This window comes from Anastrepha obliqua, chromosome 5 (genome assembly GCF_027943255.1).
Source record: "Anastrepha obliqua isolate idAnaObli1 chromosome 5, idAnaObli1_1.0, whole genome shotgun sequence".
Lineage (NCBI taxonomy): Eukaryota > Metazoa > Arthropoda > Insecta > Diptera > Tephritidae > Anastrepha > Anastrepha obliqua.
In genome coordinates this window covers 50,494,273-50,513,055 of record NC_072896.1, presented here as the reverse complement: position 1 = coordinate 50,513,055, position 18,783 = coordinate 50,494,273, and the positions used below count along the sequence as shown (strand labels likewise).

The window sequence follows — 18,783 nt, the reverse complement described above, 5'->3', positions numbered from 1 at the left end:
TAAAATTTTGATAAATTTGGTTGAATTTTGCATGTAGAAATTAATATGGAATATGCAACCGTTATGGGAAGAAGCTTATAATAAAAGGTCTTTCAAAAGACACCCTTAGATGTTGTTTTAAAGTAAAACCTGAGAAAATTTTGATTCTTTTAGGTTTCACTATTCTTATTCAAAATACAGCTCTTAACAATTTTATATGAAAAATAACGTCATTTAAATGTCCACCATGAGCTCGACTACAGGTAAAATCCGCCAAATAGGCGATTCATAAATGCCTAATTGTTGAGAACGGGAACGTCAAGTTATCGATGTGGAGGGTTGCGCTACAGGACCAATATTCTAAACAGATCGTCCAGCTTCAGTTTTTTGATCTGCCAGTTCATGCCAGTTTTCATACCAACGAATTTTCCGATATGTTCTTTTTAAAGATCGACCACTTACAAAATAAGTTTCAGTAAAGTTTAACGCGTTGTTCTATCGTGTGAAATTGTACACCTGTCTGCTTGACAAATGTCAAAGGTGACGTCAAAAAAAGGTACCCCTAGGAAGTATTCACTACAGACATCTGGACATCGCTTCTGAAAGTCCCTGTACATGTGCGCCTGAAAAAATGTGAATTTTTGAAATTATTATTGTATGACATATGTAATTGTATTGAAATTTCTGTTCAGTAAGCTTTAACAAGTCACCATGAACCGTTGATAGAAAGCGCTTCCAAATTGTGGAAATTTACTTTGAAAACAATAAATCTGTTCGTCTCATAGAGCGAAGTTTTGAATAAGACGCCGAAATGTCGTTTGTTATTCGATTACGTGTGAAATTTTACGTAAGAATCTTGGCTTATGTGCCTATAAAATATAGCTCGTGCAAGAATTAAAACCAAATGACCATCGTTTGCGTCGAATTTTTGCTGATTCGGCTCGTTTAGATTTATTATTCAGATTTATTGGAAAGAGTAGTCAAAAATTGGACTGATCGAATGGACCTTGTAACTCGTAGCCGCGGCGTAGCATATTTCAAAAATAAATGCCGGGAAATTCCCTACCAGATTATAATAAAAAAAAAATCATGCCAACATTATTTCATGTTTCTATTATCATTCTAAGTTCTCATGCTCTCAGAAAAACACCCAAATACCCCTGTATAGTGCACTTATTAAACAAATTCTTTAGACATCCTTCATCCATGATTAATTTGCTATTGACTTTCTTTAAAACGGACGTTTGTTCATGCTTCGTAATAACATTGGAAGCTACAACAGCATACGGATTCCTTTGAAAATTCGAGTTCTTCTGACTTGATCCATTCACTGAGTCAGTTTGCGATACTCTTGTAGAAATGAACCGCTCTCCAATATGGGCAGACGGTAATCCGAAGGTGTAATGTAATGGAAATACGGCGGGTGGGGCAAGGTATAACAATTCAGTCTTTCTAAATATTTCTGGACCGATTTAGGTAAGTGTGGCCTGGTGCTGTCATGCAGCAAAATCAATTTGTCATGTCTACCGTACCATTCCGACCGCTTTTTTTTGAGAGCTCGATTCAAACGCTTTAGCTGCAGTCGGTAACGAACGTCCAGTGATGGTTTCAGATGGTTTAAAGAGTTCATAATAGATAACACTCTTCTGATCCCACCCAACATAACTTTTGAAGTATGAATATTTTTACTCGCTGTCGATGGACTTGGTTCACCTGGCAAGCTCCAACTTTTTTGACAGTGACGATTCGATGCAGAAAACCTTTTCTTTTCTGCAGCTCAAGAAGCGTGTCACATGTTACCAAACGTGTCTCGATATCCCTCTCCTGCAATTGATGTGGCACCCAGTTACCCGCTTTCTGGACCATTCCCGTGCGATGGTTGATCTGGATCTTGATCATCAAGGGTTCGACATACGTTTTCATCCAATGATTGTTGTAGTTGAGTATTTTCGAATTTTTTCAATGCTTCTTCGCGATCTTTATCAGTCTCGTCGAAGCCACTTTGGAAGCGTCGAAACCACTCTTTACAAGTTGTAACTGATGGAACGCGATTACCGTACATATTGATCAATATACGACACGTTTCAACGGCACTTTTCTTTAAAAGGTAGTAATGAAGCATGACTTCCCGCAAATGCTGTTTTTTCGGGACGAACGTAGACGTTTTCGATGTCAGATAAAAAAGGATCTTTACGCTGTCAACTACTGCGATCGAGACCTCACATATATACCTTCAAATCTCCAATATATTACCAGAGCGAACACAAAAATAGTATCAGCAGCGATACCTCTTTTACGAGGGCGGAAACTTATTCCCATACCCAATATATTTTTGATAATTGCCGTTGCTTGATAGTGTGTAGAACTACCAGCATAAGACTCAAACTACCTGTAGACTCCAAAGACTGCATGTCGCCAGGATATATATTTCCTCTCCTACCCATTGAATGAGTCCAAAACTGCAACTGTTGCAAGTTATCATAGGAGTGCAGTCAGCGTAGGACTCATAAGTTAACTTCTATGCATTTATTGAGTGGCATTCAAAACTAGCGATTTGGTAATATAATATTAATAATATATATTTTTTAAAAATATTATTTATTAATATATTTTATAAAAATAAATTTTTTTATCGAAATATATCAGGACTAAGTTCTGTTCCAAGTTAAGTCCGTTATAGATACGAAATTATAATAATTTTTACTCTCAAAATTTCTGTGAGGTAATCCATAGGCCATGTTCTCCAATTCTGACCACAAACTATAGTTCAATGGAGTCGAACCTGGACTTCCAAATGTCCTATATTCTGCGGCTATGAATCCAGGAATATTGTTTTTCAGCCACTGCTGGGTGGTTTTTGCCTTATGGGCAAGAGTGGAACTTACTGAAAGATCCAACGCTCTCCATTGAAGAGAGTACTGCTCAACTGCTTCCCCACGCCTTTTAAGACATCTTACTGATACACTTTTGCCCCGGTCTTACCCCTTTTTCGCAGAAAGGAAGAGATGTGACGCCAAGACACTTCCCATCAAAAGCATTACGGAACCTGGGTGGTGGTCACGCTGAACCCTTGAAACAAAATGTTTTGCGTATTTAGAAGTTTTAGCATAGATTTTGTCGATTTGCCTTAATAAAAACGTCTTCAACAGTGAAAATCTTCGCATCTGTGGAAATAATATTTTCATGGCCGTTAACTGCGTGCCTGCCTAGAGGCTGGTTGCCTCTGTCTTTTCAGATGTTTGGGGAAAACGATTGATGGGCGGTAAACAAGCATTCTTGAAATACTATATTAATTTTTTTCAGCAATTCGTAAATCTCACTTGCACTTTTATCACACTTTTGTAATGCAATCACTGCAATGCGATTTTCCTTAGCTCCCCACTCCATTGTTAACAATCGAAATTTGCCACGAAACTGAGTATAATTTATGAGTAGACAATGCACACGAACAAAGCAAAAATAACGGAACTTTTTTCTGCAAATTTGTTCTCCCTGTATGCATTGTAAAATTTATCACAGAATTTATGGGGTTATATACAGTTAGAAGGCCGAAAAATGTGAATTTTCCTGAATTTTTTCTGAGTAAACTTTTAAATTTATTGATGTAAAAATTTGTACACATATCTTTTGTTATCTTTTAGCCTTTTTCGTTTAATGTTGGTCATTGACTTTGAAAACACCATTTTGAGAAAAACGCGTTTAAAGTTTGAAAAGCACTGTCAAGCACTCTGAAACGCCTTTTCAAATTTGCGTATAACTTCGAAAAAATATTCATGGGAACAATATTAAATTTTCTGTGTGAATTTTTAAATATATGTATATTAAGACAAAAAAAAATTGATTTTATGAAAATTCTCATTGAATATAACCCCTTATGGCACGACTTATTATTTTACAATATAAAACATGGAAATATATATATACTTATATTTTGTATTAAGAAAAATTAGTTCAAATAAAAAAAAATAAATATTAAAATTGCGCATGAATTTTTTTTCTCTGCTCATCGACAGGCATCGCTTTCAGTATTTTTCAATCTACCTGTACCAATTATCGTTTATTTTTCTTACATTGCTGTACTTTACTAGCTTTTTTTGTTTATGATCTTTTTTCAGAAAACCTTCCCATACACACTATTTCGAGGCGTATACAATAAAAACAATAAATGATGTCCTGGATAGCGATAATATTTTACACAACAATTTTCCAAAGTCAACCAAATAAAAAGTGCTTCTCATACAGCCACGTATTGCTTCCTTCCACAACGTTGTCTTCAAAATTATAATTTCGTCTGGAAATGCAACTACTGTACTTTTGAATCTGAATCTTCCTGCCAATCTTAGAGATAAATTGCAATGCATGCTAATGTGACATCGGATCGTGGTGGCGGCAGCGGGTCATGGCGTTTACCACCTGACGAAACCTTGCAGGTGCAAGATCCCAAACAAAAGAATGATGATTTAGATTTGGATGAAGGCCATAATTGGCGTAGCATAATATTTTCACTGTTAGTTATTAGTTTTGTAATAGCCGGAATTATAACCGCAATCTATCTATTAGGGTGAGTATGCGCATGTGTGTGTTAAATATATATAATATAAACCAAAATAAAAATATTTTCCTATACGAATCTCTTTTCATTGTAATATGGCGTTAAATTTGTGCTGGTATCATCCCTTCAGTTATGTCGATGAACTGCTGTACTGGTCAGGTCGTCGTATGATACTCGACGAGTACCTGCAGGGCGATTTGACGCCCACACGCCTGCAACCCGCCTGGGTTACCACGCGTAAGTATGTCTTCCAGTCAGATGACGGCGGACTGGCTATATTGGACACCACCAGCAATTCGGTTAGCACGCTCGTTACTAATCATACGCTACGGCAGCTAAATGTGCGCGGCTATCAGTGCTCACACGATCTGCGATATGTTCTTTTTAGGCATAATGTTAAGAAGGTATGAAAAAGAAAGAAGAAACAAAAATCGTATACCCATTTTGTATAAATATGGAAAACTAATTTTAATTTCAGATTTTTCAAAAATCTTTTACCGCATTTTATACAATCTACGATGTTGAAAACGATCACCATATGCCTGTAAAGCTAAAGGACTCGCCCAAGGTGCAGCGTACACGCCTGCAGTATGCCGCTTGGCTGGGCAACACTACCTCCCTGGTAATCGTTGTCGACAACGACATCTACCTACGACAATCACCCACTGACGAGGAGGACTTACGTATCACAAATACAGGGTATCAAAATGTTATTTACAATGGCGTACCAGATTGGCTCTACCAGGGTGAGTGAATGAGTTCGAATGCTATAATTTTCTTGTTTAAAATATTTGCATATATTTGTGTACAGAGGAAATTTTAGAGAATGCGGAAGCGATATGGGCCTCCCAAGATGGTACACACTTTATGTATGCCTCGTTCAACGACAGCAAAGTGAGTATGATGACATACCCATGGCTTGCGTCGGGTGCGATTATTGCTGGTAGTGGCATGACATCGGAAAGCTCATTTCCGGAAACGAAAAATGTGCGCTATCCAACGCCCGGCACAATGAACCCAGAGGTAACACTCTGGCTGGTGGATGCTAGTAATTTTACAGACATACAGTATTTTATACTGAAGCCACCTCCTGCTTTAGATGGACAGTGAGTTCAACTAATTGTGACATGTAAATATATAAAAATTGAGCTTTTTACTTCTATCTCTTGCAGAGATTTTTATATAACATCGGCCGGTTGGATTTCGGAACAAAATCACCAAGTCTCTGTCGTCTATTTGACTCGCTCTCAGAATTACAGCATAATCGCGACCTGTCTTGCCGATACAAATTGGACATGCGAAGAGGTATTATAACAGAAATTAATTAATAATAGCACTGGTCGGCGAAAATCAGTTTTCTATTTGATGCAACTCACAGAGTTTATGATACGCCTATCTTCAAAAGAAGAGTGGGGGAGAGTCGTTTGAAACTAGGTAGAATCCATGCATACACAATTGCTTCAAGGGTACATATTCCGCCCATCTGTGGATCTCTTTCAGCTATCGGCTCGCTCATTATTCAAGCCGTAACACTTGTACAGTACGATGCGATACTCGTACATGACATCTACATTTCCTCTGATAGCCGGGCACGATAAAATCGTTAAGGAAAGAGGTAACCTTGAAATGCCGAACAACTCTTTACAAGATGTCTGAGTAATTTTAACATAATGTAACATGGACTTATGGCTCTTGATAGAGGGGAACTATAGGGCAGATGAGCTGGCGGGTCTTGAACCCACGTTCAAAATTGTGGACGACTCTCTGTGCTGAACGTACAGACTCTCTGTATATTCTTAGCACACTAATATCCGCTAAAACGGGACACTATCTAATAGGCAGTGTAAGATATGATTCTGCACCTTCTGTCCCACTGTCCTGCTCTATCCAACCGAATATTCACCGCTTTTGATAGACAGTTCTTTAATGAGCCGAAAGATCTTCTTTTTCTTCTTGATAAGCGCAATAACCGCTTAAGTCATTTTGACAGAGTTTAACAAAGCGCTCCAGTCGTTTCTTTTTCGAGCTAACCCATTAGAAACACTAAGTTAAGCCAAGTCCTTCTTTACCTGACGTTTCCAACGCAAAGGGGCGTTCCTTTTCCTCTGAAACCACTACATCGAATACTTTCAGAGCCGAAGCGTTTGTATCCATTCGGACGACATAACCCAGAAGCTGCTGGATTTTTATTCGCTGCATTATGTTTATGTCACCTTAAAGCTCATACAGCTCCAGGTTCCATCACCTACGATACTCGTTGTCACTAATGTGCAAAGGTCGAAAGATCTTAATTCGGTATGTCTCACTTGGAAACTGCAGCGCGGTTTTCGATGTTCTGGGCAGTTATAAAGCAAATGCTGTCTATATTTCGACGTTTCCTAACCTCAACAGCTCCACAAAAAACATTGTGCTACACCCTGAATTAAGGGGTCATATGGGAAAGAGTGTTGGGGAAGATTTCTTGGGACTCCTCGTAGTTCTTATGTGTGTTAAATAGTTGTAGGCAAAAGCTTAAGATGTCTTCGGCTTAGGTAACTTCAGATTTCGTAAATCAATTCAATTTTTAATTGTGTTGAACGATCATTTATTCGCAAATGTTTTAATTTAACTTTAATCCAGTTGATCAGATGCTGATTGAAATTAAATGATATGTATTTGAAAAAAGTCGAGCCAAGAAGCACCGAGAGACTTGGTAACTCATAAGACCCTCAGGCTTAAAATCTTATTGTATTTAATGCTCTGGAAAGTAAAAGGGTAGATAGTCGAGGAGAAACGAGAGAAGTAACAGAAAGGAAGAGATAGGACAGAATATAGACATGGAAGTAGCTAGACCTGTGAGAATTTTCTAGATTCTTTGGCAAATCTGAAAATATCCTGCAGTTTGAGAGAACGAATATTACTCATTTTCATGCTATTCGCCTCCTCCAGTAATAATGTCGACTATCAACCGAACGTCTTTTCTTACAAGTTTTAGAAGAAAGTTCGACAGTTTTCTGTTCGGGCTTGTTACAAAACACTTTGCAGTTCTATCAGATGATTGCTTATTGAAAACTTCAGTCAGCGTCATTCGTCTTAAAATGTACCGAGTGATTACCCATGTCGAGTATTGATTGGCCAGGTCTCGTCACAGATTTTAATGATAGCAGTTTTCTTAAGAGGTTTCTTCCACTAGAATTCCACTACCCAATCGTTGAACAAGTTTATCAATAATCTAGGTAGAGGTTCCAATATTTACTCTGCGATAACTGTACAAGATGACCGATGTCTTCTGTACACTCTTACTTATTTTCGAAGATAATTTCTTAGTAAGTCTAGTTATGTCTATCGGAAATTACTCACAGAATTCGCGTGCGTCTGATCAAGGGCTGCTAAAAGTGTGCAGCTTGTAATTTTTCTTCTTTCCCTCTTTGCAGATTCACTCAGAACGTGCTCCCGAAGATGAATGGCTTGACATACTTCCTCATCCTGTCTTCGCCCCCGACGGTAACAGTTTTTTAATATTGGCGAGTATACAGGAGTTCGGCAACGAGCATTTCACGCACATCAAGCATGTCACTATTACACAACAACGTATATCCGTCATATCACATGGGCGTTATGAGGTGAGAAGCCAAATACATATATTATATTTAAGTGAATTTGTTGTTGCTCAACGCTAGTTTGCTTGTTGGCAATTTTATAGGTGCTAAAAATCTTATGCTGGGATACGGTCAATCACTTAGTATACTATCTAGGCACCCAGGATAAAAAGCCCGGGCAGCGGCATTTGTATATGGTGAAGGACCCGGTCAATGATGAGAGTAGAAAGTAAGTTGAATCTTAAATAGTGAAAAATAATTTTATATTTAATATTGCTTTATTTCTATTTTAGAAGTGAGCCGCAGTGCATTACCTGCGATTTAGGCGAAGCGCTTTGGAGCAGTCGCTACTACTACGTGAATTGTTCCCATTTCGATGCCTTCGTGACACCAGTGTCTTCCATAGCAACTCAATACGGTATTGAATTTTACATACTAGAATGCCAAGGGCCCGGCTTACCTGTGTCGGGAGTGCATATGCAAAAATCACATAGTTTGGTAAAAATACTTTACGACACCCGTCCGTTCTTTACGGAGCGCCTGCAAAAGTTGGCGTTACCCACACAACGTTCATTCGAGATACCATTGCCACATGGGAGTCGTGCACAAGTGCAATTACTTCTACCGCCTAGTTGGCGTGAAGAACTTAGGGATGCCGCCTTTCCGGTTGTGGTCGAAGTGTATGCGAAAATTCTCACTATCATTATTTAGTGGCATATTTTATAAAATATTTTTCTCCCATAGTAACGGCCGCCCAGGTTCCGAGTCTGTTTCAGAAAAATTTCGAATAGATTGGGGCACGTATATGTCGTCGCGTAACGACGTTATATATATACGCTTAGATGTTCGTGGCGCGAAGGGTCAAAGTAAAAAGCAACTGTACCGACATTTGGGCGGCGTGGAAGTACAGGATCAGATTTCTGTTTTAAGGTTTGTGCAAAACGACTGCCTACGTAAAAATATATTCATAGTATTATATTTATTGTGTGCTCCATTGCAGATATCTTTTGGAAACTATTAGTTTTTTAGATGAGACACGTGTGGGTATCTGGGGATGGGGCTATGGGGGTTACGTGACTTCGATGGTGCTTGGCACGCAGCAGGATGTGTACAAATGCGGCATAGCCATATCGCCTATAGCAGATTGGCTTTACTACAGTAAGTGAAAGTGATGTTATCAAAAATATATTTTATAAAGGGAGATGAATTTAGAGGTATCGAATTTTAAAACGAAATAAAACAACGATTATTCAAATTGATTGGACAATCTTTATTCATGACATTTCTTTTTTAAAGATAATCAGTTTCAAATGTTGGCCACAACTGCGTCGTATTTCGGCTATCCGTAAGCACTAGTTTTAAATGACTCGTTAGAGGACTTCGGTTGGTATCTCGTGAATAACTTTAGTAATGTTGGCTCCTAATGCTTCAATCGAAGCCGGTTTCTTGGTGGCCAATCCATTGGTCTGAGACGAGAGATAAATTGCTCACCGAAATGACGACGCAGTAAGTCCATTGTTTCACGGGTTGTCTGTCTGTATGGTCTGTCCGTATAGCGCCATCTTGTTAGAACCAAATGTTGTGAAAATCACGGGTTTTAATTTCCGGTATCCAAAAGTCGTTTATCATGGCGCGATAGCGTTCGCCATTCACCGTTACATTCGCGCCAGCCTCGTCTTTGAAGAAATATGTGTCGATGATTCCTCCAGCCCATAGGACGCAGGTTGTTGTCAATGGATGTAATGGCCGTTCTAGAATGACTTTGGGTTGCTCTTCAGCCGAAATATGACTATTTTGCTTATTAACATATTGCTTAAGCAAAAAATGAGTCTGATTGCTGAACACCATAAGTTGGTCTGAGCGCGTGATGATTACTTTTCACATAGCGCCGATTTTGGTAATACAATTGCACGATTTATGAACGTTGTAAGTCTTTCAATGGTGAAATGTCAATGAATACTGAAAAAATTATGTAATTAGTTTAACAGTAGTCACGCGTGATCTGTCAAAGGGACCCCATTAGAAAAAACACCTCCAATCTGATCACTCTTTAGTTATATCACGATGGAACTTGAGTTTTTGTTTCAAATAAAAGATAAAATCAACCAAGAGGTTAATATTAACAATTAGTAGTTCTTTATTTAAGTCAATAGTAACAGCCTTACTGACTAGATTTACAGGACTACTTAACAATAACTTATGAACTAAATTAATTCGATAGTTTATTTAATACATAATAGGACTCAATGAGTGACTTAAAGAGATACCTTGGCATCGCAAAATTACTATCAAGACTTCTGGAAAGCCGGTTAAACTCTTCGAGTCCTCTTGTAAGAGGGGCGAATTCAATTCTAAGAGAAAATGAAATTTGAAGAAGGACGAGCCGGGAAGCATTGAGTAATTGGTAATACTTAAAACATTTAAGGGCTAAAAAGACCATTGCTCTCGTATTCAAAGCTCTGGAAAGGAAAGAAGTAACAGAGGGAAAGATATAGGATAGAATACAGACAGAGACAGACTTAGCTAGTGCTGTGAGCATTTTCCAGAGTATTTGACAAATCTGAAAATATCCTCCAGTTTTCGAGAACGAATATTACTCATTCTCATGACATTGTAACTCAAAATTCGTAGCTTTACTCTAGCAATGGCAGGACTTTCACAGAGACAATACTCAGTGCTATCCGCCTCCTCTAAGCAAGATAGGCAAATTTGGTTCTCAATGATACCAATGGTGGTCATTTGCTGATTCCATGGGTTGTGCTTTGTAATAATGGTCGGTATTAGGCGAGTTTTAGAAGAAAGTTCGACAGTTTTTTGCTCGAGCTTGTCACAAAATACTTTGCAGTTCTGCAGCGTTCTAGACCGGACCATCGCTCTTTATGTAAATTGCATGCATAATCGTTGATCAAATTCATGATTCCTGTAAAACTGATTCCGATTATTAGCTCTGGTCCCTGTCGAGTAACCGTTGATCTGCAGTTGGCTAATTCATCTAAGAGAATGTGAGGACTGCAACGGATTTCTGATGACGGAGACGTACTTCAAGGACTGCACCGGATTTCAGATGACGGACTTCTGGGTACTTCAACCTCGAATGGACTAAAGCATTAAATACGATGGACGTCATGTGAAAACATTTACTAGTATTAAGACATAGTTTGTTGTGCATAGCCCAATCATTCAGAGCATTCCTTTCATTCAAGTCTTCCTGTAATAACATTGTATCCGATAGACAGGAGCTTCTGCGAAAAAGTTTCAAATCGTCTGCACAGACTAAATGACCCAGCCATCGTAGCCGCTGGATCTTTATTCGCTGCGCTATGTCTATGTTGTCGTAAAGCCCATACAACTCATCGTTCCATCGCCTGCAATATTCGCCGTTGCCAACATGAAAAGGTCCAAAAATCTTGCGCAGTATGAAAAAATATTTACTGACTATGGGTGCAGGTACATGATTCTTCAGAAGTATGCAAGATGCGGAAGAGGGAGATATGATTTTGGAGCTTTTGTGCATAAATAGCCGAAGATTCTTCACTTTAGTTATATACAAATATTCCAATAATTTGGGGAACCTCATCTGATATAAATATGAAAAATAAGAAGTATCAGAATAAACTTTTAAGAAACTTGATTTTTTATAATCGTATAAAATGCTACAGGGCTATATTACTTTCAGTATTTCGTACCCATAGCGGGTTTCGAACTCGGTCACTCTCGAATAGTAGTCAAGCACCGATGGATTTAGGCTCTCTAAAAATAAAGCCGTCGTTTTTGAGTGCATAAAGACGCGCCCAAAACGGTCAGATAAAGCTTACCGAAATTACTTTGATTTATAACCGTACTCAATTATAATATTTAGCTGTTATAACAACAACAATGTTCTGTAATTATTTTACATCTATTTGTTCATAAAATGCGGTTTTTCTTGTCCCATAGTTTGTATTTTATTCTTTAAAATTTTATACTTTCATCCTCTTTCATTTTCCACAGATTCTGCTTTCACAGAACGCATATTAGGCTTGCCAGCGGAAAACTACAAAGGCTACGTCGAAGCCGATGCAACGCAGCGGGCGCGACTCATTAAATCACATTCATTCTTCCTAATACACGGCTTAGCCGACTCCACGGCACCCTACATACATGGCATACAATTGGCCAAATCGCTAACAGATGCCAACATATTGTACAGATATCAGGTGAGTGAAACTTCAGATATTCCAAGCACACTGCGTATTCAGTAACCGGTAGTAGCACGTAAAATATTTGATTGTAGTTAGGGAGAGTGGGGAAATTGAGATTTAAGGGAGCACTACTGAGCTTTTGGGTGAATTCGTTTGCGGGTTTATTCATTCTAGCTTTAAAGCTCAAAAGGTTAATCAGCGCTCCCAGTGTGGTACGGCTAAACCCCTTTATGTATATTTATTGGGGTTTGCGGATCGGAGGACTCTTGGGATGAGTCGTCCTTATTAGAAGAGCTGGATGGTGCTTCTTCTTCTTAATTGACGCGATAGCCACATAAGTGATTTTGGTGGAGTTTACCAAAGCGCGCAACCCGTTTCTTTTTTATGCTAACCAGCGCCAGTTGGACAAGTCGCCAAATGAAGCAAAATCGTTCTCTATATGAACTTTCAACCGAAAAGGGCCAAATGCCAAATCATAGTAATAAAGTTATCGATACTATAAATAAAGTTACTAAAATAAATGCTGTGAAAGCAAAAAAACCATCTTTTGCTGAAATTCTCAAAGAAGATAAGAAGATTGCGATATCAAACAAAATAACAAACAATGACCAGATTCTTGCCCAAATACTTCTCAAATTGAATAATCAAGAAGATTTCAACAAAAGCCTCCATAAACGGTTAAATGATCTTGAAAAACAAATACTGTCCAAAGGTAACAAACACAATGACTGATATGCTGAGAATTATGGCATGGAATGCGAACGGCTTAAAAAATCACAAAAATGAATTACAAATTTTATTAGAATTAGAACATATTGACGTCTGTCTTATTTCTGAAACGTACTTTACCAAACAATCGCACATTGAATTCAAGCATTATAATATCTACCACACTACACACCCAAGCAACTGTCCAAGGGGTGGTAGTGCCGTAATTATTAAGAAAAATATTGAGCAGTACGAAGATTTCAATTTAAGTACAGAAATATTCCAAGTCACAACTGTAACAATCCAAACAAAAAACCAACCACTTTCAATCACTGCCATACATTGTCCACCAAGATACAATATATCTTCAGAAGAATACAAGAAACTCATCAACATGCACAAATTTAAGTTCGTAATTGGTGGAGATTTTAACGCAAAAAATGTTCATTGGGGATCACGTTTAACCACAGTGAAAGGACGTGAGTTGTACAAAGCAGCGCGAGAAACTGGATGTGACTTCATTTCTACGGCGAAACCAACATATTGGCCAACTGATGTCAATAAAACTCCGGACCTGATCGACTTTTTCATTGTAAAAAAACTGTCAACGAATTTTATTCAAATAGCCGAAGGTTCTGATCTCAATTCTGATCATTCACCAATATTCTTAACTATCAGTGAAACAATAATCGAGAAAGAAAGTAAACCGACGCTCAATAATAAAAATACTGACTGGAAATCCTTTGCAAAAATTCTTCAAAACATTCAACAAAATGACTTCTTAGTAACCACCAAAGATCAACTAGAAGAGGAAGTTCAAAGGCTTGTCCAAGAAATCTAGAAAGCTGCCTGGATGAGTACACCCAATTTCAAAAGGGTAACAAATGGAACTAACTACCCCAAAGAAATTAAGCAGCTCATCACAAACAAAAGAAAATTACGGCGAAAATGGCAACATACTCGTTCCCCTAGTGACAAAACCAAGCTGAACAAAGCATCACAAGAATTAAATAATGAAATAAATTGTATTAAAAATGAATCAATAAATCAATACTTTTCAAGCTTGAGATCTGATAAAAAAGGTGACTACTCACTTTGGAAGTGTACTAAATATTTGAAAAGACCAAATTGTCATGTTCCTCCAATCAAAAGAGATAATAATACATGGGCAAAAAGTGACAAAGACAAGGCAGTAGCTTTTGCAAAACACTTAACAGAAACTTTCCAACCCAACGAAAATCAATCTGACAATTTGTATACTCATACTGTAGATGAAAACACTCCTATTCCATTCATTACTATAAAAGAACTCAAAAGGAAAATAAAACAACTAAAAGATAAAAAAGCGCCCGGATTCGATTTAATTACAGCTGAGGTTTTAAAAAAGTTACCCTACATAAGTTTGGTTAAATTAGTAAAGTTATTTAATCATTCAATTCAGCTTCGCTATGTTCCAACCCTGTGGAAAGTTGCGGAAATGATAATGATTCCGAAACCGGGAAAAGATCTACATCTTGTTTCCTCGTACAGACCAATCTCGTTGCTGCCTTAAATTGGTAAGCTATTTGAAAAGCTCATCCTCAATCGGTTGACGCCAATTATCGACTCTAAAGATTTGTTACCTTCGCATCAATTTGGCTTTCGGTGTAAGCACTCAACCATCGATCAGGTGCATAGAATCACAGCCGAAATTGAAAACTCTTTTGAACAGAATAACGTGTGTTCAGCAGTATTCTTGGACGTCGCACAAGCTTTCGACAAGGTTTGGCATGACGGTTTAAATAACAAACTAAATACCTGCCTTCCAAGCGGTTTTTGCGCCCTCCTAAAGTCGTATCTGAGTGAACGCTACTTTCGCGTTAAACAAGGAAATGAATACTCTGACCTTGAAGAAATAAATGCTGGTGTGCCGCAAGGAAGCATTCTTGGTCCGCTCTTATACCTTTTATACACCAGAGACTTGCCGATACCCTCGAATAGCTTGATCGCCACTTTCGCCGACGACACTGCCATCCTTGCAATTGGAAAAAGTGCTGAAGAAGCTGCAACCAAACTTCAAATTGCAACAAACGCTATTGAAGAATGGACGAAGACTTGGCGCATAAAATTGAACAATACCAAGTCAATACATGTAAACTTCACCAACAAAAAAGTGAATCATTATCCAATTATGCTGCTAGGTGCCGCAATACCACATGCAAACACTGCAAAATACCTTGGCATGACGCTTGATGCTAAGCTTCGATGGAAGGAGCATATAAAACTTAAACGGCATGCAATCCATCTGAAGGTAATACAAATTAAATGGCTAATTGGACGAAGATCAAAGCTATCCATATATAACAAAATAGCGATATATAAACAAATTATAAAACCAGTGTGGTCCTATGGCGCGCAATTATGGGGTTGCGCCAGTCAAAGTAATATAAATATACTTCAACGACTCCAGAATAAAATCCTTCGAGATATTCTCAACGCACCTTGGTTCGTTCGCAATAAGGATATTCATCGTGACCTCAATATCCCTACGGTCGCTGAAGAAATTAAAAAACAAGCAGAAGCCCACTCCCATAGACTTCAAAGGCACGTGAACGAGGAAGCTAGCAATCTGCTCAACACCTCAGGCCTAACTCGACGACTGCATCGAATTAAACCACATGATCTGGCATGATGGCTGTTAACTTAAGGAAGGGACTATGAAAATCTCTTCACAAAATTTTATTTATGTTACCAAAATTGTACTGCTCGTTAGTTTATCTGTAACTAGTTGCAGTGCCAACAAACATTGTTATGTATTTTATATTGTATCTATGTTTGTAATAAAAAAAAAAATAAATAAAAAAAACCGAAAAGGGGGTCTTTCTCTTTCTTTGCTACCACTTGCCACTTACACCTTTGTTAGGTCTGAGCTCCTCCGCCTATTAGTGCAGTGCGTGATGTTGTTACAAAAATGGATTGACCTACAAATAAAAAAAAATTTAAACCGATTTCGAACGGCAGATAGTTTTTTATGAGGAAGCTGTTACTGCCTCGAAACCTTTTAGAGCTGAACTATTTGTATCTTTTATTTGCTGCTCAATATTTAGGCCACCGTTAAGCTCTATGTTTCATCGTGTGTGATACTCTCCGTTGACAATGAGCAAAATTCCAAAAATCTTCCGCAGACTCTAACTCTCGAACACTCTAAGCAACGTCTCCTAGGATGTTGTTATAGTCCAAGTATTTGTACACTCGTATAATAATGGTGCCTGAATGATTAAGTTCTGCGGCTCGCACAATCTTTTCCAGCATCAGATTAGGGAGGTCACCCCACAGAGAGTAAGCCTGTATGAAACCTGGTTTGGTATCAAATGGCTCGAAAAGGTCTTTTCCAATTTTGCCGGAGTTGCTGGTATTGCTCATCGCTAATGAGTTTTGCGGGGATACAAAATTCGGACATCTCGGCACATTTTTAGCAAGTATGGCAAGCCCTTTGAGTGCTGTCGAGAGCGGCTTTAATATCAGCGAAAAGATGCTGTGCGTTGATTCTCCTTTCACGAGTATTTTCTAAGACTTGGCGCATTGTCTGGTCAGATCTTCGCAGACAGCCACACTTATAAGATCTAATCAGTTGGTTGACGGTGGATTTCAGTCCTTCTCACAATTGCCTCAATGTGTAGAAGACTAATTCTAAGGCTGTTGCCACAGGTGCCAGAGTTGCAGGATCACTTATTTCATGGAAGAGGCCGAGCACATTTAAATTTGAATCGACGGTTTGCATAGAAGCCGATGCTTGTACCTTACATGCGTCTCGCCGCCTCGTTTAAATAGCTCAGCAGGTAATGCGTCGTCTCTCGAGGAACTGTTGTTTATTCGTGCTTGCATATTAAGATACAATTTGAAATGTTCTACTACAAAGATTTAGCAAGAAAACAGGTTTACACCGACTCAGAGATGAACGATGTAATTTATGTTATGTTGGTTTGTGATTTATGGACAATCTTAGTTAGAAAAAATTGTATTGGCTCTGTTTGTGTTAAGGTAGATGAAAAACACTTTGCGAGCGATGTTGCGAGTAACATCTAAAATATTTTCTTGGGGAAAAAGAAATCCATTATTTTTGCGTAGATTTCAAAATTTTATTTAAGATGTTTAGGATTATCCGATTTGGGTCAAATATGCACCGTTTTGTTGCATAACTTGTTGCCATTTTAAAAGTAGGCTCATTACGTCTCTTTCATAGAATTTTTTTTTAATATTTATTGGCGAAAAGCTGTAAAGCGATTTTCACTACCTTCTCGCGATACCAATTTCTTATCACTCAGGAAGTTTAGCAATGAGAGAAAAAGATGGTAAACGCTTGGTGCGAGGTTCGTACTATTCGTTGAATGCATTGAAACTTCCCGACTAAGCTCCCGGAGATTTTGGTGAATCACTATAGACGTGTATGGCCTGATGGAACACAACACCTCTTCTGTTGGCTAATTCTGGCCATTTCTGGTCAATCACTAGCTTTAAATGGTCCAGTTGTTGACAGTAGAGATCTGAAATTAGTGTTTGGTTATTCTGAAGTAACTCATAATAAATGATTCTTTTCAAGTCCCACCAAATACCCTTTAGAACCTTCCTGGTCGCTAGTCCTCGTTTGGCCACCGTCAACATCCCGGCCGACTTCGATTATTTCTTTAACATTAAAAATGCCTGAACGGAATCGACGAAACAAAAGATGCACGTAATTAACTGTTCCAGTATCGGCACCATAAACACCATTCACAATTTCAGCGCATTCAGCCTGGCATTTTCGCCTTTATCAAAGAAAAATTGTAAGATGTAGCGATTTTTCTCTTTGTTGGCTTCTCTTGTTAATACCCTGCAACTCACAACTGAATGCAACAAACGGGGGGAAAAACTGTTCACCCTGCAATTCACAAATGAATGGAACGAACAAAAAAACAGCGAATTAATTTTTTTACTGTGGAATGTCGCCTTGACAACGAACATAGACTTTGAATTGCTTGTTCGATACTTTACGAAATATCGATCACTATACATACCCATCTACCGAGAAAATGAAGCGTTTCTATTCTCCAAACTAATATTATTGTATATAATTTTTACAGTAACGAAAGCCTAAGCAATGGGGCATAGGTAAAGACATATGAAAATCATTTCTTTGATTTATTTTATAGACGTACGCGGATGAGGGTCACGATCTGTCCGGGGTGCTCGAACATGTTTATCTATCGATGGAACATTACTTTGCTGATTGCTTAAGTCTCGATCCGGATGATACGAAACCCGATCTGGATCAGAAAATAGTGCCAGCTGAGTAGAGAGCGGACGGCGGCTGATTTAAAAAGTAACAAAACTGAGATGTTATAGCAATTAAGCGCGACATAGTGATTTAAAAATAATTAGTATTAGAATATAAATATTACAATTAAGCACAAGTGCATTAAGAATGAGATCAAAGTGAAAGTAAAAGGACTAAAATAACAATGAGTAGCTAAGGCAAGCAGAAGACATCAAACATACATATATGAAAAATCAGTTCTATTACTACATATATTGTACAATATTATTAATTAAAAACAAACAAAAAAAAAAACAAAAAAAAAACAAAGAACTAAAAATAAGAATAAATTGTTAAATTAAATTTGCGATTCGAGCGGCATTTAGCTTCCAACTAGTTGCACTTTACGTAAGGATATATACGCGTAAAAGGCAGCATTTAGTATGTAACTGCCAGGGCATACAGCATACACATACATATGTATATATGTAACGATGCGGAGATGACAGCCGA

The 18,783-nt window shown here is 38.1% G+C and overlaps 1 protein-coding gene across 1 annotated transcript in view; it reads left to right on the top strand.

The window, feature by feature from the left end:
* LOC129247861 (prolyl endopeptidase FAP) overlaps positions 1-18,533 on the top strand; it is a 57,211-nt gene extending 38,678 nt beyond the window's left edge. Inside the window, exons 2-13 of the mRNA XM_054887218.1 lie at positions 4,095-4,540; positions 4,662-4,935; positions 5,010-5,277; positions 5,343-5,637; positions 5,704-5,836; positions 7,945-8,133; positions 8,214-8,338; positions 8,403-8,789; positions 8,854-9,039; positions 9,110-9,267; positions 12,100-12,305; positions 18,167-18,533. Coding sequence (XP_054743193.1) covers positions 4,335-4,540; positions 4,662-4,935; positions 5,010-5,277; positions 5,343-5,637; positions 5,704-5,836; positions 7,945-8,133; positions 8,214-8,338; positions 8,403-8,789; positions 8,854-9,039; positions 9,110-9,267; positions 12,100-12,305; positions 18,167-18,310 — 2,571 coding nt within the window. The 5' untranslated portion in view covers positions 4,095-4,334 and the 3' untranslated portion in view covers positions 18,311-18,533. The remainder of the gene's footprint in view (positions 1-4,094; positions 4,541-4,661; positions 4,936-5,009; positions 5,278-5,342; positions 5,638-5,703; positions 5,837-7,944; positions 8,134-8,213; positions 8,339-8,402; positions 8,790-8,853; positions 9,040-9,109; positions 9,268-12,099; positions 12,306-18,166) is intronic.
* The last annotated feature ends 250 nt before the right edge of the window (positions 18,534-18,783 follow it).